Here is a 22403-nt window from a genome sequence, read left to right as displayed (position 1 = left end):
TTTTAATAGACTTCTCCTCGCTAGCATCGCCTTCGGGAAGAGAATCCTTCTCTCCGAGCAGGTTATTAAAACGAGTGAGGTGCTGGGGAGGAAGCAGCGGCCGAGATGGTAAAAGATGATAAGGCTTCCCGCATGAGTGGCTGTACAGAGACCAGGGCTGCTTTCTGAATTCACCAGAGAGACGCAGGGATTCATATTGCAGGTTTATGAGCAGGGAGTTTGCTTTTATAGGCTTGTAGGGGGAGCAGGTCCTCTCTGGTTATTTAGGCACCCGTTCTGATGCGATAGGCAAAAGGAAAAGGGGGCTGAAGCAATATTGGTTATTGGATCCAGAATTTACTGTACACTTCATGAAGGTTTTATACCGGCTGCAGTTAAGCAAATACTGTGGAGTGATCCAGGTGTGTTATGATGTGATTATATCATGTTTTACCAACTATCCAAAAGGGGAATAAAAAAGACTGAAACTGTTGCGAGTTGCATAAAATGCCCCAAGTTAAATTTGCCCTTAATAATCCCTGAAGTGTTTCTTGAGTTTAAAAGGTGTTACAGCAATCAACTTAAAGCACTAAATCCATAACTTAGACAAGTGAAAATCACTTGGAGCTAAATTATCAAAGCTATTTACTCCAGTTCATTAGTACAATTTTACCACTGTACAAAGGAGAAAATCACCCAATAAAGTTAACAAACCAGAAACAAATAACAACTAACACTTTTAATTCAGGGGCTTGGATTTAGTATTATGTTGTTTCTTATTTGTTTAAGAAGTTTAATTGGTGGTGTTTTCCATTCAGAAAAAAATTGCACTAATGACGATCTGGAGTTAAGTAGCTTTGAGAATCTGGTCCTTGGTGCTTCATGCAAGCAGTCAGACTGACAACTGTCCCTTTTGACTGACCCCTCCTTTCTGTGCTGTTTGAGACACAGTCCACTGTCCCTTGTGACTGACCTCTCCGCTCTGTGCTGTTTGAGACACAGTCCACTGTCCCTTGTGACTGACCCCTCCTTTCTGTGCTGTTTGAGACACAGTCCACTGTCCCTTGTGACTGACCCCTCCTTTCTGTGCTGTTTGAGACACAGTCCACTGTCCCTTGTGACTGACCTCTCCGCTCTGTGCTGTTTGAGACACAGTCCACTGTCCCTTGTGACTGACCCCTCCTTTCTGTGCTGTTTGAGACACAGTCCACTGTCCCTTGTGACTGACCCCTCCTTTCTGTGCTGTTTGAGACACAGTCCACTGTCCCTTGTGACTGACCTCTCCTCTCTGTGCTGTTTGAGATACAGTCCACTGTCCCTTGTGACTGACCTCTCCTCTCTGTGCTGTTTGAGACACAGTCCACTGTCCCTTGTGACTGATCCCTCTACTCTGCTGTTTCAGACACAGTCCACTGTCCCTTGTGACTGACCTCTCCTCTTTGTGCTGTTTCAGATTGACGAGCTGTACGAGTCCTACTGCATGCACCGGAGACTGCGGGATGGAGCCAATAAGATGGTGAAGGCTTACACTGCGGGCTCGCCCGGCAGCAGAGAGGCACGAGAGAGCCTGGCAGAGGCCAACAAGGGCTACAAGGAGTACACTGAGGTAACTCCCATCCAGCCTCCAAACACCCACCCGCTGCGCATTCCACAGATTTGAATCATGTGTTCTAGAGTTATGTGGATTATTGGGACTGAGCAGCAAGCACGTGATGACACCCAGGGGAGGGGTCAATGGTGTTGATTGGGCTAATTTACCTGTATGAAACCATTGAAGACACAGCTGATTGCGTCTCAGTGAATAATCGGTCTGTGCTCTAATGTGCTCCTGATGTGTATTTGGGAACGCTGTACAACAAGGGCTGCAGACTCAAATGTTTAGTTGGGTTTTGGCTGCCTGTGATCCAGCTCTGCTGTTCTGTAAAGCAGCCGTATGTTTAATATATGTGAATGGGGTGGGCGTGTCAGCTGAGCCACTCTCTATCTCCAGGAAACAGTTTGTGTATTTTGGCAGGGCTAGAAGACCGCAAGGTGACATTGTGGCTGGTTCTACCATATATGCTGTATGGGTAAATAAACTCTTAGGAAAGCTTACAGCATATGGGTCATTCTCTTCTATAGGGGTACAAAAAAAGTCTGTCCAATTTCATATACACACAAACAGACTCAACATTTTCTCTGGCAATTCTCTTTATTTCAAGTTCAGAGAAGTAAGATGAACCCCAAGGAACAGATTCCGAAAGTGTGATTTTTAAACTGACTCTCTATCTGTTAACTTGTGAAAGGGACGCATCCGTAACCAGAAGGAATATTAAAAGTGAAAGAATTCAGATCACTTATTTACTATACTACAATCTCTGCTTTGTTTTCTCACAGTTCAGGGCCTATTTTAATCCAAAGTGTAGCAGATGATTAAAAGTCATTCTCTTAATAAACATCTGTTTGCATGTCGGGTTGGACAGACATTTCATTCACTCTTTGGGTACAGAGAATGACTCATACCATAGTGAAGGAAATCACAGAGCAGAGTGGTAAAGCATGGTTAATACAAGAATATGCAGCACGAAGCACAGTAAATGCATGGTTAACTGCATAGTGACACAGCACATGGCAAACTTTAGTTAGGAAAGGCTGCACCTTCCTGTATTATCGGGTTTATTGATGTTTCATTGCAAATTAGTGCTAAATATGTTGTTTTTTCTTTTGTTTTAGAATATGTGCATGCTGGAGAGTGAGCTGGAGAACCAGCTGGGAGAGTTCCAGGTGAAGATGAAAGGTAAGTAAAGGTAAACCAGGATGGAAATTAGACTCCTGCAGTAATGCTAGAAAGCCCAGGGGAATTCAGAGGTCAAGACGCAGCCACAGTGCCCAAGTGGTGTGAACTAGTAATTACCTCTGAGATACTGAAAGCTTGCGAATGACGCTGAGTTCACTCTGGGGACCAATGGCACAAGACTGAGCAAGCCTGCCCATTTTGTCTGTGGCTATGAAGTCTGACAGTATGTGCAGCGGTCAAACTTAGAAGCTTATATAATCCTGCCAACTTGGGCATTAGGAAAGTAAAACTAATTTTATGTTACAGTTATGAACTGCTTATAAGGGTTGCGAATAAGTTAAGTCAGGGGGGGGGGGGGGGGGGGGGGGGGGGGGGGGGGGGGGGGGCTGGCACAGGCCGTTTGCGGTATCAAGTCGGTATCAAGTACACACACAAATGTTCAGTGTCTTTGTGGGCACCACAGCAGTAACCCCCAGTCCTTTTTCTGTGGAAAGAGGAAAGACAAGGGAATCATCTGGCAGACAGCATAAAACAATTATTTCCAAAGCCAAAGGGATAGGAACATGGGAACACAGGGCTTCAATGTGTTATTCGACTCAAAACAGGATGTCCTCTGAACGGGTTCTGATAGCTGTGCTTATCAAGGCAGGCAGGCAGGCAGGCAGGCAGGCAGGCAGGCAGGGAGGGAGGGAGGGAGGGAGGGAGCAAGCGGAGAGTTTATTTGTGTTCATAGGGTTCTGCCAATAAACCCAAACAATGCTTATCGTCTCAGAGTTTCCAGCTCTTCACTGGCACACACACATACACATATACACACACACACCCTGGTCGTTTAGAGATGTGATGCATGGTGACTTTGATAAAGTACAGTCATAGTGTTCAGACTTGCATCTGGCTCCAGGCTTTTCTAGTTTTAGTTTGTGTTGTGTTGATGTTAACCTGCTGAATTTTCTTTCTATTGCAGGACTGGCTGGTTTTGCGAGGCTGTGTGCTGGGGACCAGTATGAGGTGAGAAGTTCAATCGCTGATCATGTGGTACAGCTGCAGGGGCTTACTGGTTATTACTGGGATCTTGAAAAACAAAATGTGTTCCACCACTAGTCTATCGCAGCCTATTAACAACCATGGGTTTAATACTCTACTCGCTCACTGGCTTTGGATGTTCAGAGGGACCAAAGCACTAAGTCATAGAGGATAGCGTGTTTGGCCTGGCAAGCTTTCAGAGTCTGCTATTCATCCCCATTGAATGGTATCCAAACCAATCTTAATCTTAAGATGTGATAGCTGTCTTTGATCACAACAAACAGCTTTCAGACTGATTGGAAGTGAATCATGCTCGCTAGTGAATGCGATTCTTCTGCCGATGCAGGCAGGTATTCCAGTAATGTCCTCCATTGCTTGTGATCCAAGTGCTCTCAGATACAATATCATGAATGATCCCCTTGGCTGTGGTGTCTGTCAGAGAGGCTGTGGTTCCAAGTTGTCTCCGTGAGACAGCCAGCTAATATTAATACACTGCCGTCAAACTGAGTTCATTCACAGTTCATCAGTGAGTGATTGTCATCCTCAGCAATTCTGCAACCAAGGAGGACAGCTTGAAACAGACTAGGCCAAACAAACAACGAATCGCGTTGCAATGAAGAAATCATTGTGGTGTTAGAAAGAAGCAGGTTCAAGCATGCACTGTCCTCCGAGGGTTTTGATTGATTGATGTATTTATTATTAACCCATTAAGTGCCACTGACCTCAGGCTACTTTCTAATTTTTGGAGTATTTTTTACTGGCATCTCCCTGTTATATTTAATTTTCTCTTTAACTATGTTGTTATGATAACTTACTCTAATTTTGTGAACCACTAAAAAATGAAGTCTAAATGTAATTGTTAATCCTGCTCCTGGTCCCCAGATCTTCATGAAGTACGGCCGGCAGCGCTGGAAGCTGCGGGGCCGGATCGAGATCAATGGGAAGCAGGTGTGGGACAGCGAGGAGATGGTCTTCCTGCCCCTCATCACAGAGTTCCTCTCCATCAAGGTAAGAGCAGCCCAGCAGCTCACACCACGGGCCTCATGGGCCTCCACCGTGGCTACAGGCCATCGCTGCACATGTCTGCTTTTAAGCATGTGCGAAGGCAACGGCACATTTTAGCAAATAGCAGGAATAGCTTAGTTGCAGCTCAGTTGTATTCATATGCTTTTTTCAAAAGGTAATTATTATTGATTTCATTTTTCCTTGGCTTATGTGAGCACAGAGAACATGGGGGGGGGCACCTATTGAGCCACCTAGCCCCTACTGGTGCAGATTTGATTGTAACTGTCCAGCAGCTGATGTCACACGGACTCCACAGGGTTTATGTAACTAGTTCCACTGACTCTCGCAACCAGGGAGCCCTGGAAATTAGCAGCTTGGGGAGCTTAACACTTTGGCCATCTACTCCTGTGCAGTACAGTACTTCCTGCCTTGCTGGCATCTGAACTAGATATGCAGGGAGACACCCAGCTCAAACGTATGGTACTGTAAGAGAGGCACACACGCACAGGTTCATGCTAAAACCTTTTTGGTTTGTTCTATTCCATTACACATACTGTCCTGTCAGAGAACCTTGCTCTCTTCCCAGCTTTCTTAGAAGGGCCTGCGTTTGTTTAAACAGCTTCTTCCTGTTTATTCAGAGGGAAAAGTTTGCTATACAGTGGGGTGCTCCAGATTTGTTCGGACATTTTTCTAGCTGACATGGAGGGGAACTTTTTTGTAAACTGTTTACGCCCTCGTGACAGATTCACATCTTCTTGGAAGTCTGTTCAGCAGTTTTTTTCCAGGATTTGAGAAAATTCCAGACAAGGAGAGAGCTGCTCTTTTAAAAGAAGCAGTGCATTCGATATTTAAACAGCTCAGTACGGCTAACAAACCTCTCTTAAGGGAGATTGAAGGTCAGATATGTGGGGTCTGCTTTCTAACGACATGGCAGATATTTCCATATTTTGTCTAACAATTGAATACGAGCTGGTGTCACAAAGTTTAGTAAAGATTGCCTTGCCCCGCAGCATTCTCCTTACTTTTCTGCTCTCTTGTTTGTCTCTGAACAGCTGCAGGGGCGCTCTGCGTGCTTTTGGATTGAGTTGTGACTCTGCATGGGGTCTCTCAGCCTCTCCATCTAATTCCGAATTAGACTTGCTGCCTGCAAGGGGCAGGTAAATCTTGCTTGGTTTGCAGAAACCACTGCTGCCTTTCCAGTAAAGCCACTCAATCCTATTACACTTGTAATCACACTGCTGATCTGGAGTAATGCTGCGCAGCAATGCTGCTCCAGCGTGTTAAAGGAGGGACTCTGTATTAACCGTTGCAAGCGTGGAACTGGAACGGCGCTGTACGGTACTGCACGGCACTGTATCGCTTTACTTCGCTTTTTCTCCTGTGCAAGGTTTTTACATTTTTTATTTGAGCACTTCCTGTTCTCTAATGTGTAATAAAGACCTCAGGAAGGAAAAAGCAAAACTGAAATGCGTAGAAAATGTTTCCCTAAAAGAGTTGGAAGCCACGGTGTGTTAGAACCTTTTCCAGATTCCAGAATTATGGAAGTTCTGTCTTTTCCTTTGTTTCTTTTGTAGGATTGAGAATTGCTGCATCCCAAAGATAGAATGCAGGGCATGTGTTTGCAAATAAATATGCAGAAGGATAACTGACTTCTGCCTGTTATCTTAATGTTTACCACAGCCTATTGTAAGTGTAAGCTATATTATTATGAAGTGTGTGGCATACCCCCCCTCCCCACACACACACACACAGTAATTGCATTGCCTGTGTATGACCCTCAGGTAACAGAGTTGAAGAGCCTGGCCAATCACGTGGTAGTGGGGAACGTGTGCTGTGAGACGAAGGATCTGTTCGCCGCGCTCCCCCAGACAGTAGCAGTGGATATCAACGACCTCGGAACAATCAAACTCAGCCTGGAGGTGACATGGAAGTAAGTACTAGGATCGGGAAACTCATTCATCCCCTCTGCTCAGCCCTGTTCCAAAACCACGCAAACCAAAGAGGGCCAGTTTACTGGTCCAGACACCTGAATGCAGTCATCCGTTTCACCCTGTTAATCCTGCTGGTGTTAGTTTTGAACCCCTAGTGTGTGTGTGTGTGTGTATGTATGTGTGCTTGCTCTGTTGTTGTTTTGCAGTGTTTTTAGATTTTGCCATTCTGGGTGGGTGTGACACTTCTTGCGGTGGTGAAGTGTCGTGGAGCTGTCCGATTTCTTATTGTCATCCTTTCCTTTGTCTGCTGTTTTTTCAGCCCATTCGATAAGGACGACCAGTCTTCCACGACCAGCACTGTCAATAAGTCCTCCACTGTGAACAAGAGATTCTCCACCTACAATCAGAGCCCACCGGACACACCTTCCCTCCGGGAGCAAGCTTTCTATGTAAGTGTTTTTATCACCCAGAGTACACTGCAGGGGGCTGCATGTACTGGACATGCGAAGCTTCTGCTCCAGTTCTTATTTTTGTTGGGTCTATATTCCTGCCAGCCTTTTTTAATATAATCTTGATGTAGGTTCCATAGTTTTAACTTCCTTTGCTGTCTATGTTATGAGAAATAATGCCCCAAATGTAGGACAAGAAAGGGCATGTTCCTTGGTACTACTGTCAGCAATAGGGCATAATGTAAAGTACATTGTGAACCCTTGTCATGATCTGGAAGTGTTGTTTTTTTTGTTTTTTTTTTAATCCTAATGACATTTTCCACAAAACACCTGCAGAAGCTGGTATCTTAACTAGATATTTACCCATTTTAAAAGCGAATGGGACACTACACCTTTAACTGTGACAGTATTTGTTTTGTGTGGGTTAGTTTAGGCTGTAAAGCAGCAGGTAATTAACATGTCATTCGCTGTTTGATGATCCTGTTTACTTCAATCCTCAAGAACCCTCCCCAAGCCACTACAGAGCAGCACAGATGGTCCTTATTGGATGTTTTCCGAGAGACTTTGGTTGAAAAGCTGTCTCAGAGTTGCTCGTGTGGCGATGTCACATCCAGCTGTCTAGGAGTTGCTCGTGATACCAAGCTCTATGTAAGTTTCCGTAGTCTTACATTAGGCCGGCTTGGAGTCCTGGTAGGCTGGTGTTGCATTAACTGTGTTCAGAGCCACCAGAAGGGAGACAAGACAGGATAATTTAGCCCAAGGCTCTGTGTTTACTTGAAGACCTGGTAACCATTTAAAAAGAAAAAAAAAACTTTAAAAGTGTTAAAGATCATGAATTATTTCTGAAATTATTCTGTTAGCTGTAACCCCTTTGAGAGACATAACAAAAAGATGTAGCTAAAAGATGGTCTTGTACCAAAAATAAATTGGTTCTTTAGTAGCAAGAGTGAGCACTGGATAACTCTTCCTCCAGTGAAAGGCATTCCCTGGGCGCCCCTCACGTTGTGGTGGTGCAGTAGCTGTGGCGAGTGGTCTTGGTGGTCTTAGTGTCTACTTCCTGCTGGTCTGCTAGACCCTCACCCTCGTGTTGTTGAGTTAGGGTTCCTTTGCAGATCCCTTTGCAGGATCTTCCTCAAGTTGTTTACCGTTCAATGCTTTCCCTTGGGTTCCTTTATTCTGTCCCTAAACTGCAGACTTCAAAGATATGCTGCTGTGTTCCGTATCATAGAGGCTTCTATTGTTGACAGCCACTGTATTACTTTGTAATGCTGCAGATGCATGCAGATGGATACTTTTTATTTAGATCTTGTATTGCATAAAAGTGGCAGAACGACGCACTTCAAAACTAAACTGGGGGGACTTTAGATGGCCAGTTTAAATGGCAGCATGCCCTGGTCTGCAGGAGGTCAAGATACTCATTCTAATGATGTTCTTACTATAATGCCATCCTTGTTGAAAATAAGAAAATGTAAGAGGGCCAGCAAGAAGGTTGATTTTATACATTGTTAGGCCTCCGGGGGGTGAAGGATTGGGCAAACTCTGCAGTGTGGGATCCTGGTATTTGAATGGGATCATTCCTTGACTGATCTGTCAGCCACCCATATGAATCCTGCCTTGTGTCTCTCTCTTGCTTTCTCTCTTTCTTTCTCTCTCTCTCTCTCTCTCTCTCTCTCTCTCTCTCTCTCTCTCTCTCTCCTCTCTCTTTTCAGAACATGCTACGCCGGCAGGAGGAGATGGAGAACCCCGCTGCCTGGTCCAACTCCTCGGAGTCCTCGGACGACTCGTCCAGCCCACAGCTCTCCGTCAACCAGCGGCACGCCCAGAAGACCGTGGTCCAGCCCGAGATCCAGGCTGAAGCCCCTGTCATTGAGATCTCCTTCGCCCCCAAGGAGGAGCCTGTGACCACCGGTGATCCAGCCAGCCAGGAGGAGGAGCTGTGTGAGGAGGACAGGGAGAAAATCGAGGAGGTGGTGTCCAACGGGCACGTGCGCTACTCGCGGTCTCTCAGCCACATCAGCGAAGCCAGTGCGGACGCTGCCATTGTAGAGAGCGTAACCACGGAGACTGTTGCCAGGGAGGCTGCTGCCACAGAGACTTTTCCCACGGACACTGTTGCAGAGGCTACTGTCTCTTTTGATGCCATGTCAGTGGATGATGTCATCATGGAGGTTCCTTCCACACCTGAAAGTGTGGTGAAAACCCCAGACCTAAAAGAACAGGAAACCCAGCAAGGGGCCATGGACTCTCAAAGCGCAGTGAGCAGTAAGCCCAAGGACGATGGGGATGTGACTAGGAACTCAGTTGTGGTGGTAGCCCAACTGCTGGAAACCACAACCCAGTCCATGGACCAACTTTCTTCCCCAGCCCTCACAGAGGCGGGTGTTGTGACAGAGGATTTGGCTGCGGCCCCTAGGACTGGACAGCGGCAGAGCCAGCAGGGGGCCTCGGAGGTTGAGAGGCCAGCACAGGAGGCTCCGAGGCAAGGCCAGGCAGAGGACACTCGGGCAGCGCTTAGTGAGAAAGCCAAGCCAGTGGACAGCGGGGTCGAGGAGGCCCTAAACTCACTGATTTCCATGCTGGATGACTACAGAGGCCAGTTCCCTGAGCTCCAGCTGCTGGAGCAGGAGACGAGACACCTGGAGGAGATCCTCGTGGTAAGGCTAACCCGGGGCTAACCTTTTGGTCTGTTTTTTTTTTTTTTATACTTTTGAAGTCCATTTATTAAAGTTACAATTTAACAAGTGGATTCCGTGACATCGTAGAGAGGAAATGCCAAAGGTATTCATTAGAAAAGTTTTTTTTTTTTTTTAATGGAAAATGAGCGCTATTCAAAAACGAACAGAAAAGGTGCAAGTTTTTCAATTTCATGGGAGGTCTTTTACTGTAGCAGGTAAAAGGGAGGGGAAAAAGTGCACAGTAGCACAGGCATTTTCTAACAGAGGTGCAACACATTTCTGTTTCTAAATCATATGAGAGTGAAAAAGGCCGTCAAAATGAGAAACAAAAAGGTCAATAATAGAGCAGGGCCCTAAAGATAGCTATACAAATTCACACCAGGTTTGGAATGCAGGCTGAAATATCCACTGTCATCCATGTTCCAATCAGCCCTCCTGACATCAGACTTGTGGGGTGAAGGATTGTTCCACCTGGGATTGGGGCGGGGGTGGTCCAGTCCAGTCCAGATTTAAAAAGTCATATTTGATGAGAAACAGCATCGTACCTTGTGTACGACTTTATTACTTGGTAAAGGAGCAGTTTACATCTGTTGTTCATTACAAACCTTTTTTTTTTCCTTCTTTTTAACGGTTTGGACTATATAATCTTCATTCTAAGCCCCCCCACCCCCCCACCATGTGGAACAAGGTGCACAAAGAGACATTTAAACTGCAGTAAAATAAGAGAATGAAGTATACAGATGCTGCTAGTAGCTTGTTCCACATAGTTTTAATTCTTTATGGAAATATATCCAAATGAGCTTCTAGTGGCAAAGGTGTCTGCTTCTTTCTCTTGGTTGAGGCAAAGTTTAGTCCTCGTAATGTAGTTTGCTATCCGATAAACAGCATTAACATACTGTCTGTGAAGCATTGAGTGCTTTCATTGCCAACACATGGATACAGTTTTAGTTACGATGTCGCTGTCCTTTTTATAGCGACATTTGGAAAGTACAGAATATAATTGCATGATCATTCAATGCCAATGCAATGAGCAGATCTTTCTAGGCTTCTAAAACAATGTTAAAGTTAAACTTGGCTTAGCAAAGCCATTTCTGCTGTCTTAACCCAAGGCAGTTAATAAACAAAGCCAAGTAGTGCTAAATGACTCCTTCATTAGAGATTGCTGATGGAGATGGGTTTGTGATCTACACAGCTTCTCTATGTGCCGACCATAAAGGAGTAAGAGAAGGGTCTCTTCCACTTCAGACCTGGAGGCTTTTAGGGTAAACCAGGGCGAGCCTTCATACCATTGCAGCAGAGGCTGGAGCTCAGTCAGGAGGGGGTGGTGCTTCCTGTCTCTGCCCTGGGTGACCCTGCTCTCTAACGCAGCCCCTCACCTACGCATTCCTAGACGAGAACGCGTGGGACCTGAGAAGCAGAACAGTATTTAGGAGTCAGTGACCCCGGGGCTGAGGGGTGTCTCCTGTGTTCCATTCCTCTCCGCTGCGGAGGCAGCTGCAGCATCAGTCCGTTTTATTGCAGAGCTGCTCATGGGCAACAACAGGTGTATTATGTGGATGAGCACATGACTGCAACCTCACTGCCTGTGTGCCCTGCAATGGTCATGGTTTTGGAGATTATCTTTCTTGCTGTTTAGATAGTTAACTCACCGCAAGCCAAGTTGCGATGTTTTAACACAATTCATTGTTTTGTATTCCCAGAACAGAATGTAAATTCTTCCATTTGCATGTTCATGCTCTCTCTCTCTCTCTCTCTCTCCTGATGTATTGTATTAGAACCGTTGTCAATTGGGATTGGAAGCTGTGACTGTATGTGTGCAACAGAGATTGTAATAATGTGCTTCATTAGACCTTTTCTATTGCTCTCAGCGCCTAAAAAGAATTATAAAATTGCATAGCTAACTTGAAATCTCCAACTGTTTAAAAGCTGAAAACAATTAAAAAGGTCTAATTAAGCTAATGAATAGTTGAGTTGAGGGTTCAGTTAAGTAATTGAGAAGTTGGACTGAAAACCAGCAGACACCAAGACTGGGAAACCCTGCCCTGCAGTACATGACTCGGGACAGTGCTGCGGTGAATCAGACGGGCAGGGTGGCCGGCTGAAAGATATAATGATCTGTACTGAAAGGAGCTCGCTGATGCCCTCCCTCCCTGTGTGTTTTTACAACAGGGCGTAGTGGGGCTGATTGGGCACTGCCCTCTGTGCACTGTGATTTGGGCGATGGCTCAATGAGATTAAGATGCTTTGGAATTGAAATAGGATTTCCACTTGGAAGGCTGTCCTCCTGTCAGCAGCTTGCAGGCTTCATTAGTTTAATTAAAGCTTCAAGATTCTTAACATAGCTTTACCTCAAATCCGAAACGCTGAGACTAAAGAATAGTTTAATTGTTTTAAAAAATAAGGCTAACGGACTACATTTAGACGAGCATTTCACCAAAGTTCATGTGTTTTGTGATGATGAAAGAGTCTATAAAATGTTTCTTTTTGAATAAAAAAATCAACAAGGCGGCTTTTAAAATGCTGTTGGTTGTGCATCTTCCATTTGAGAAAACATCACTCTCCACCCTTGTATGGAATCTGCTTATTTTTTTTCTTTGCCCTTTTGAAGTTTGTCAGAGCAGTTGTGTCTTTGAGACAGCCAGACTCCTGCCCTCCCACAGGGCTCCCCACCCGCCAGACAGGAGAAGTGCTCATTCAAGTGTGCTAACTTGAATGATTTCTTGTATTAAGAAAGAACGCTTAAGTGAGAACTAAAACAGAGGGAACACAAAGCCACTTTCTCAGGAGCAGTGTCTTGAAACGTGATTCCATTAGACGGGAGCCCTAGTTTGAGGCCCCTTTTTTGTTAAAACACCCCCAAATCTCCCCTGGTGTGCCATGCAGTGGCTTTGTGCTCCCTCAACAGGGACAGGAGGACACAGTTGTAAATTGAGCGAAGTTCATTCTCACATTTCAGAGTTCTGTTTGATCTCTTTAAAAAAACGATCCTTAAAAAAAATCTTTAGAACAGTCTTTGACGTTTTCTGTTTAAAAGAGCCCTTGTGGACCAGCTGAATCACATTCCCCAGTTAACACAAGACTCGGCACTCCTCTGCTAGATCTGTGTGGTGACTGCGCTGGAGCCTCCCCGAGGCTGACTGTGCTTGTCTGGTGTTTCCCAGCAGAGGCAGGGCCTGTGTCGGAGCCGGTCCTCCAGCATCAGCCTGACGGTGGAGCACGCACTCGAGAGCTTCGACTTCCTCAACACCCACGACCAGGAGGACAGCGTGTCGGGGAGCTCTGACGAGGAGAGAGAGGGGGAGCAGCAGCAGGAGGAGGAGGAGGAGGAGGGGGATGCAAGCAGACCAGACAGGTATGGGAGGATTCGGGGCTTATTGCATAGCGCTCAATCCAAGCATTGAAGAGAGGGGGTTGCTGGCTCTTGTGATGTGAGCAGGGTTGAAAGTAATAAACGCTCACTACTTACAGATCTATGCTTCTATATCTGTCTATCCATTAAATCTATCTATAAAATCTCTATTAAATTTCTACATAAAATAAAATGGATTCTATATGACCCTGGAGTGTACAGTGTACACAATAGTGTACAGTGCCCCTTTAATATATTTGACCATTTGATAATTCACTGTTTTCAATATTTTACATTACAGCAAAATGTAGATGCCACCACCAGTGTCCCTGAATGATGCCACCTGCATGCTAACGCGGTAACACCTATAGGCGCCATGTGGCCCATAGCGGTGGTCCTTCAGTCGGCAAGCTAGCTGGTTAACTTAATGATCAAAGACAGACCTTCAGCACCAGCTAGTGTTGGATGCATTTGTTGTAAAGATTGTGCATTTCTATAGTCGCAAGGTGTTTGAACACCTCGGTATCTACAACAAGTACGAGTGTTTATTGGCAGCACTCCTTTTAGAGTGGCTGGCTCAGTGTGGCTGGCTGGAGGCGCTGCTCTCCTAGAGCCTCGGTGTAACTCTTTGGTTTGTCTTCTCCAGCTTGCAGCAGGGCAGCAGCGTGCCGGGGGAGGTGCTGTCGGAGGAGATCTGGCTCCTTGGGGACTCTGAAGTGTCTCCTGATCCTATGAGCACAGGCAGCGAGCACCTGGACCGGGCCCTGGTGGTGCACCTGGACAACTGCAGCCACCTGCTGCTGGTGAGCTGAGCCTGCAGGGCTGTGGGGATGCAGGGGCAGCGCACTACACAGCAAATCCATGCTGTCAAATGTTTGATGAAAGCGAAAAACAAGGTCTTATGCTATTATAAGATACGTTTTATATAGGGAAACTGGAATTAACGAGCAGTCACCAAAACAGAACTGAGTTGGTTAAAGAGAGGCGGCTGCTTGATGAAGAAATGGGTTAACTCGCCCGTTAATTCAGGAGTCATTTGATCAGTTTAATTTTCTAATTGGATATTGTTTTGTAAATGTACTTTATGAAATGAAATACATGTATATAGACGTGTGTCCGTCCCCCCCATCCCGTCCGTCCCCCAGTCTTTAAACAGAGTCTGTAAATGGAGTGTGACCAGTCCTAGGCAGGGCTCCAGTGTGACTCAGTCAGACTATTCCAGTTCTGCTCTCCTCCCAGTGGGGAACGGAGACACACAGTGATTTAAGTATAGTCTGTCCTCTTCACGGGGGGCAAAGTGAAATTGAACTTCTGTAACAATATATGAAAGCCGCCTCTAGATATTATAGTGATGTCATTTGAATTGCTCTCATACAGTATATATTAGGCGGCACTGTATACACGTCTATCAGGTGTAATGTTATACTAGTTACAGTAATAACAATCATCAACATAATTTTCCTGTTTGTTCAGCAACTGGGTACATTCGGGCCGCTGCGGTGCCGGGAGATGTATGCTCTGGACAAGCTGCTGAGGGAGGCCCGAGTCCTGGGGCTGGTGTGCAAAGTGAGCGAGGAGAAAAGCGGGGTTGTGAACTCTGCTGAGGAGGGTGAGCACTGCAGACTGTACTGTACAAGTGACTAACTTCCTAAAGCCAATGCAACGCAATCCATTACACACTGCTCCACCTTCATAACACTGCAGAGATAACACAACACACACTGCTCCACCTTCATAACACTGCAGAGATAACACAACACACACTGCTCCACCTTCATAACACTGCAGAGATAACACAACACACACTGCTCCACCTTCATAACACTGCAGAGATAACACAACACACACTGCTCCACCTCCATAACACTGCAGAGATAACACAACACACACTGCTCCACCTTCATAACACTGCAGAGCCAACACAACACACACTGCTCCACCTTCATAACACTGCAGAGATAACACAACACACACTGCTCCACCTTCATAACACTGCAGAGATAACACAACACACACTGCTCCACCTCCATAACACTGCAGAGATAACACAACACACACTGCTCCACCTTCATAACACTGCAGAGATAACACAACACACACTGCTCCACCTTCATAACACTGCAGAGATAACACAACACACACTGCTCCACCTTCATAACACTGCAGAGATAACACAACACACACTGCTCCACCTTCATAACACTGCAGAGATAACACAACACACACTGCTCCACCTTCATAACACTGCAGAGCCAACACAACACGCACTGCTCCACCTTCATAACACTGCAGAGATAACACAACACACACTGCTCCACCTTCATAACACTGCAGAGATAACACAACACACACTGCTCCACCTTCATAACACTGCAGAGGCAACACAACACAACACACACTGCTCCACCTTCATAACACTGCAGAGATAACACAACACACACTGCTCCACCTTCATAACACTGCAGAGCCAACACAACACACACTGCTCCACCTTCATAACACTGCAGAGATAACACAACACACACTGCTCCACCTTCATAACACTGCAGAGATAACACAACACACACTGCTCCACCTTCATAACACTGCAGAGCCAACACAACACACACTGCTCCACCTTCATAACACTGCATAACACAACACACACTGCTCCACCTTCATAACACTGCAGATAACACAACACACACTGCTCCACCTTCATAACACTGCAGAGCCAACACAACACACACTGCTCCACCTTCATAACACTGCAGAGATAACACAACACACACTGCTCCACCTTCATAACACTGCAGAGATAACACAACACACACTGCTCCACCTTCATAACACTGCAGAGATAACACAACACACACTGCTCCACCTTCATAACACTGCAGAGATAACACAACACACACTGCTCCACCTTCATAACACTGCAGAGATAACACAACACACACTGCTCCACCTTCATAACACTGCAGAGATAACACAACACACACTGCTCCACCTTCATAACACTGCAGAGATAACACAACACACACTGCTCCACCTTCATAACACTGCAGAGATAACACAACACACACTGCTCCACCTTCATAACACTGCAGAGATAACACACACACACTGCTCCACCTTCATAACACTGCAGAGATAACACAACACACACTGCTCCACCTTCATAACACTGCAGAGATAACACAACACACACTGCTCCACCTTCATAACACTGCAGAGATAACACAACACACACTGCTCCACCTTCATAACACTGCAGAGATAACACAACACACACTGCTCCACCTTCATAACACTGCAGAGATAACACAACACACACTGCTCCACCTTCATAACACTGCAGAGCCACAGAACATTAAAGATGAAATTACGTGGTATAACAGGGATTATTGTACTTGCTGATTGACCGCCAGCATTTTATTAACAAATTGGTTTAATGACATTCTTTCAATTCTTCGAGGCTTCAGGCAAACATTTATTAAATCTGTTTGTTTTTTAAACCCTCCCCTTCCAGTAATACAGTGCAGCTTAATCTCCTCTTGGGGAAAGAGTGAACATGTGAGAAGTGTTGCATTAGCTAAAGCTGCAGGGTGAGGGTAATGACTGGAATCCAATGAACTTGGACCAAAACAGTGTGCCAGAACAAATTCAGCACAGCCACAGAGCCCAGGAGCGGTGCACGAGGGAGGCATGGGTGCACGGTGCCATTGTCTCTTAGCTTTTACATGAACACTGCATGTCTATTCAGCATGTAGCAGTTAATGTATTGGTCTTGATCCCCAGTATTGCCGTTCTTGGAATCCAAGCACAAAGCCCTGGCGTTCTGGAGCCAGTGCACAGAGTCTGTGAACGTGTACACCACGACCGCAGAGAGGTTCCTGCAGAGCCTGCACTCAGTCTTCAGCGCCAGACTCCAGGACCAGCACTCCAGCAGAGCAGACACAGGTAGGGTCCTGTCCTGCTCAGCACGGCTTCATAATGTCTGATGGGACAGAGGCATAAACAGAAGCCCTTAGGAGTCCAATAGGACATCTATTCACTTGTATGAGATCTCTGTTCCATCCCCAGACTCCAGCTGGGTCATGTGAAAAGAGACCTTCAAGTATTACTCCCTGTAATCTTAGTGTTATGCAAAACTAAGTTTGCGCTCAAGAAAAACTTAGAACTTGTAAAAACAGCAAGAAAAAAACTTGCATGGAGAGGTAGGTAAATTATAGTTTTTAATTCTAGTATTATTTTTGCACATCAGAATAGCGCCCTTATTTGAGATTACAGTAAAGTAACAGCAAGAAAAAATGAATGTGGTGGGGGCTGGGGAGTTTACCATATATAAAGTGTATAAATCATGGTGAAGGCAAGGTAAAGCATAGGTAAGCATTGTAAAGCCTGGAAAGGAATGGTAAACTGTGGTAAATAAAACCTAGCAAGGGAAAGCATTGTAAAAGTGGAAGATTCCCACGCACAGTGAGTGTGGTGCAAGGGGTGGATGTGCGTGTTGGGACTGTTGAGTGTGTTGTAGACCCTCCCCTGTAATGATAGCCGTGCATGCTCTCTGCCCCAGTGTTTTTGAAGCTAGCCGAGCGAGTGCTGGAGAAGAGGCTGCCTAAGCGAGGGTGCAGCGGGAGGCAGGAGCTCATTACCCTCTTCCAGTACTGGAGCCACCTGGAGGACGAGGGTGTGTCCGCTCTGGACACCTACATCACTGAACTGGCTGAGCAAGGTACGGGACACACACACTGCAAACACTTCACTGTCAGGGACAGCAATAACCTGGAGGACTGTGCGAGCACTATGTACCAGTACATCTAGAGCAGGGCTTCCTAGCCCCAGTCCTGGATATCCCCTGTGTCTGCTGGTTTTCATTCCACCGGAGTTCACAGTGACTTAACTAAACCATTAATTAAACTAATCATTTGCTTAATTAGATCTTGTTTTATTGTTCTCGGCTCCGAAAAAGACGCAGATTTAAAATGTACAGCTAACTTGAAATCTGAAACCATTTAAGAGCTGAAAACAAGTAAAAACAAATGAATTGTTCAATTTAGGGTCTAGTAAAGTAATTGAGAGCTCAGTTGGAATGAAAACCAGAAGACACAGTAGGTCCCCAGGACTAGGGTTTGAGAAGCCCTGATCTAGAATATCGTATAGGGAACTGTGTGATACAAGCTACAATACGAGCAGGTGAAAATCTGGTGGTATCTTACATAGCATCCTTTACACTCTCTGTTTTGTTGAGGTGTCCAATCACATAGCTCTGCTTTCATCAGCTGGCACACCTTTAGAAATGTAATACAACAGCAGTGTGTGTATTGTGATACAGACAGCATTGTAATGACTGTGCAGTGCTGTGCCTCTTTGCTGACCTTGTGATAGCCTTGTTTCCCTTGGCAGTGTCCCTGATTCAGAGCCTGCAGTCTGGGGACCAGGACGCTGTGCTCAAGACACTGAAGCGAGTCCCAGAGACCCAGCTGCAGAAGGAGGGTCTGCGAGCGATCAGCCTACTGCTGCTTGACAAGAGGATCAAGGTCAGCAATGCTGCCTTGGCACTGCTGCGGAGCCTGGCAGACAGCCCCAAATCCAGGGAGAGGGTAAGAAAAACAGCCAGCTTCCACCATGCACAGTGCAGATGCAAGATCTCTGAAATGTGCAGTCTCTGCCGCCCCCCGGTGGGGGGAAAAGATTGAGCTGCAGATATTGTGGTCATGCTTTTGAGCCAGGAGCTTTTTGGCGAGGTAGTTGGGGGAATTGTTAATAGGGACCCTGAAGTTGTGTCCGTTAGCCACAACAGCTCTGAGAAATGGACTGCTCAGTAATGTCCAGTTCTGCCTCTGTGTGGTCCAGGAATCAAGCTGACCCTCTTCTTCTCTCTCCAGGCTCTGGTATCCTGCTTGGAACTACTTGAGGATGAGAGTGTGGAGACCCGAGTAGCAGGCTGCAAGGCTCTCTTGTGTCTTAAGGTTGGCACAGCTACTCCTTCAGGCCCCTGTGTTTGTATTTGTGCTCCGATCCCTGGCTCAGATGAGCCGCAGTACTGCTCTGTTGAGTGCCTGTAGCGGAAACACCTGCCAGGTTAATCGGATAAAGAGAATGATTTTTGCAATCTGATGTGATGCAATTGTGGTTCAAACTGAGCTGTTGTTCCTGATTAAAATGAGTGTGAGTAGCCCAGTGCCCACACTTGTAAGGAGGCAGTCAACTTCTTCAAGGGTGCAATGCTAGATGTATACTCATTTTAATTTAGCAGTGCTAGTTTTCTTTTTTTTTTATATCCCCACCCCATCAAGAATGTATTGTTACTGCATGGAATTTTCTGAATGGTTTAGAATGAGGTTTCGACCTCAGAATTCTTAGGACACAGCCTTGTTTCTGCTACCCATTGTAGTAACACAGCACAGGGGAATTCCATTGAATTGCGAGAATTAAATGTTTGTTGACAGATGAAATGCTAGCCGTATTGGTCCAGAGATGATAGACAAAGAGAAGGAGATGTGATACCTTTTATTGGACTAACTAAACAATAATTAATCGCAAGCTGTTGAGACCTCAAAGGTCTCCTCTTCAGGTGAAAGCAGGAAAGATCATGATAATGTAAATATCAGTCTCCTACTTTCACCCGAAGAAGAGACCTTTGGAGGTCTTGAAAACTTGTGATTTGACAATTAAATGCAGTGGAAACCTTGATAGGTAATCATATATTTCTTTCAGGCCAAAGAGAGCATAGACCAGCTAGTGTACCTGTACCAGACGGACAAGGATGATGTGAGAGAGGCAGCAAAACAGGCCCTGCTGTCCTTCGGTGGGTAAAACCCTAGCATTGTCTAGCATTGCTGTACAGTTGAGCTCCAATTCCGCTCACTGGGAAAAAAAGCAGTTGCATAGTGTGAAAGAGGTGCAAGATTTATTTGCAGTAAATAATAATAACTATAATAATAATAATCATTGATCAAGTCTTTATCCTAGCAGGTAGTTCACAATTACAGCTATTTGTGCAATGAAAACGTTGAGGGGGATGATTTATATTAATGGTACGTACGGAGTAGTGTAGGCCAAGGCATGCCGAGGAGTAGTTGTCCCCACAATCCAGTACTCTGAATGACTCGTATAACGTTTTCATCACAGCTGGATAAGCAGTTTCCTACATACATGAAACGATGTAACGATGCAAGACTTTTAATTGTGATGCCGGTGTAGTAACCCTGTGCTCTGTGTGTGTTCTGTGTTTTTTGTGTGTGTGTGTGTGTGTGTTCTCTCTGCGTGTGTCTGCTCCAGGTGACGAGGGGAAGCTCGCTCAACGCCATGCAGAAGACTCTCAGGACGGCTTGCCCAGGCTCTTTGCCCCAGGCAGCATGGCCAGCACAGCGTTCTAGCGGAGCGAGCCACACAGAGGAACCCATCCTTCCATTTGAAAGAACAGCGGAGCAGATTGGACGGGACTCGCTGTCTGGCTGAGGGAGTGTCGGAGCAGGGGCAGCACGAGTCAGACACAGAGAGAGAGAAAGCAAGCCAGTATTACTGCCTTATATTGCAGTCCAGCTTCATCTTCCAAAGCAAGGGGACAGTTGTGTTTTTTTTTTTTTTAGCGCTTGACTGATTGGAACATCACAGGGCTGTGCTTTATGACACACAAGGATTATGAGCCAGTGAGGGCTACAGAGAGGGTTTGGGGGGCGGGGCTAAAGGACTTTTCTGCTAGAAGTGCACTTTCAACTTTTGATCTGCTTATGACCAGGATTGGTGGCTTCTGAGCATGGAGAATCGCAGCTGGTGTGTATGTGTGTGCGCGTGTGTGAGTGCTTGTGGGCAGACAGCCACACTGACGAGACTTTGAAGCGCTTAAAGAGATGCTTCAACCGGGGGAGCATTTCTCAAAGTGGGGTGAAATCCTTAAAAACATTGAACTTGTCTTTTATTTACAAAGGGGGGCAGGCAGTACCGGCGATGTCTAGTTTGTGCAATTCACAAAAATGTACAGTGATCCCCCTCCATTCATTTGAAAACACTGCTGTTACACTTGCCTATAATCTCTGATCCAACTAACACGCTGCATATTCTCACCAGTGCTTTTCCAAACCTTATTCTGCTATCCTAATTTGAAAATGTTACGAGATGACGAAGTGGGGGAGGGGTGCACATAGGGAATCCAAATAATTTGGAGTACAGAACTTTTCATGTTGTTGCTAGAACATTTGTCAGAATGTATTGTATCAAGAGCACGTTCGCAGCGAGGCAATGTGATGATAATGCACGTCTATAATGGAATTGCATGCTGTTGTGCTTTTATCAGTGTGGCTGAATCTGTGACTGGTTAAGCCATCCGTATCTTCAAACATTCATCAAGTCCTGCAGTAAAACCCAAGTCTACAAACATTTCACGCCTCTCAGACAAAGCTGTTGGTGTAGAAAACAATGATGTCAAGTGCTGGTGAAACGGCAGTGATCCTGGGGGGGGGGACCACGCGCCCAGCCTCTGCCTGAAGGGTAACAGCAGACCAACAAGCTGAGGAACAGCTGAGAGGAAGAGGAAAGGGTGCAGCTCACTGGTTCAACCCTGTCCATGATTCCTAATAAAGAATGAATTGCTTCCCGTTTGGAGGGAGTGCCCTTCGTTACAGGATATTAACCAGGTCGGGAATGGGACCTGACAGCATTATATTTTTGAACCAGTGTTGCAAATGCCGTTGGAACGCTCCGTTCATTCCACTTGTCTGTTCCACTGTTGGACTTTAGTTAGGTAATGGAAGCCACTTCTATCCAAGTGCCTCATATTACAATGTAGAATCTTTTATTGTAAAGATTAAATAAAAGAAGAAAAAGATTATACATTTTATTTAAAATATGAAGGACTTCAGCTGCATAGGCTTCAGAAGACTGCAGTGAAATGTCACTATATTGTTTTATTTTCCAGTTATTTACAGATTGTGTAGGATTAAAGAAAGATGTAATAATTTCACTTTTATTTGTAATTTTTGTTTTTCTATAAGATATATATTGTATGGAAAAGGTCTTGCTCAAACCGGAATATAAACTAAATAATAAAAAAACAGAAGATTTGACAATTTAAATCCTGGGTTTGTGATTTTATTCTGCTGTGACTGGAAACTACTGTCTCCTACCCACCCCCCTGTGCAAATCGAGACTTTTACTATGATATCATTGTACTGTAAACGATTGAACATCAAACTTAAAACATACTTTTGGTGACGCACACAGTGGTAGTTG

At 45.5% G+C, this 22403-nt stretch overlaps 1 protein-coding gene across 9 annotated transcripts in view; it reads left to right on the top strand.

Annotated features, from left to right (window-relative positions):
• Positions 1-22245, top strand: part of LOC121325543 (rho family-interacting cell polarization regulator 1-like) — a 62457-nt gene extending 40212 nt beyond the window's left edge. For 5 of the 9 annotated variants that reach the window (XM_041268201.1, XM_041268200.1, XM_041268198.1 and 2 more), the window contains 17 exons: positions 1433-1585; positions 2692-2755; positions 3720-3763; positions 4661-4786; positions 6565-6713; positions 7034-7163; positions 7665-7811; positions 8873-9817; positions 13000-13190; positions 13834-13990; positions 14661-14796; positions 16968-17129; positions 17746-17904; positions 18576-18772; positions 19058-19141; positions 19890-19980; positions 20454-22244. In XM_041268201.1, coding sequence (XP_041124135.1) covers positions 1433-1585; positions 2692-2755; positions 3720-3763; positions 4661-4786; positions 6565-6713; positions 7034-7163; positions 7665-7811; positions 8873-9817; positions 13000-13190; positions 13834-13990; positions 14661-14796; positions 16968-17129; positions 17746-17904; positions 18576-18772; positions 19058-19141; positions 19890-19980; positions 20454-20551 — 3033 coding nt within the window. In that variant the 3' untranslated portion in view covers positions 20552-22244. Of the gene's footprint in view, positions 1-1432; positions 1586-2691; positions 2756-3719; positions 3764-4660; positions 4787-6564; positions 6714-7033; positions 7164-7664; positions 7812-8872; positions 9818-12999; positions 13191-13833; positions 13991-14660; positions 14797-16967; positions 17130-17745; positions 17905-18575; positions 18773-19057; positions 19142-19889; positions 19981-20453 lie in introns of all 9 variants that reach the window. The other 4 variants (XM_041268194.1, XM_041268196.1, XM_041268195.1 and 1 more) reach the window with 3 other exon arrangements.
• Positions 22246-22403: the final 158 nt, after the last annotated feature.

Source organism: Polyodon spathula, chromosome 13 (assembly GCF_017654505.1).
Source record: "Polyodon spathula isolate WHYD16114869_AA chromosome 13, ASM1765450v1, whole genome shotgun sequence".
In the NCBI taxonomy this organism is placed as follows: Eukaryota; Metazoa; Chordata; class Actinopteri; order Acipenseriformes; family Polyodontidae; genus Polyodon; species Polyodon spathula.
This window is presented reverse-complemented; position numbering and strand designations above follow the sequence as displayed.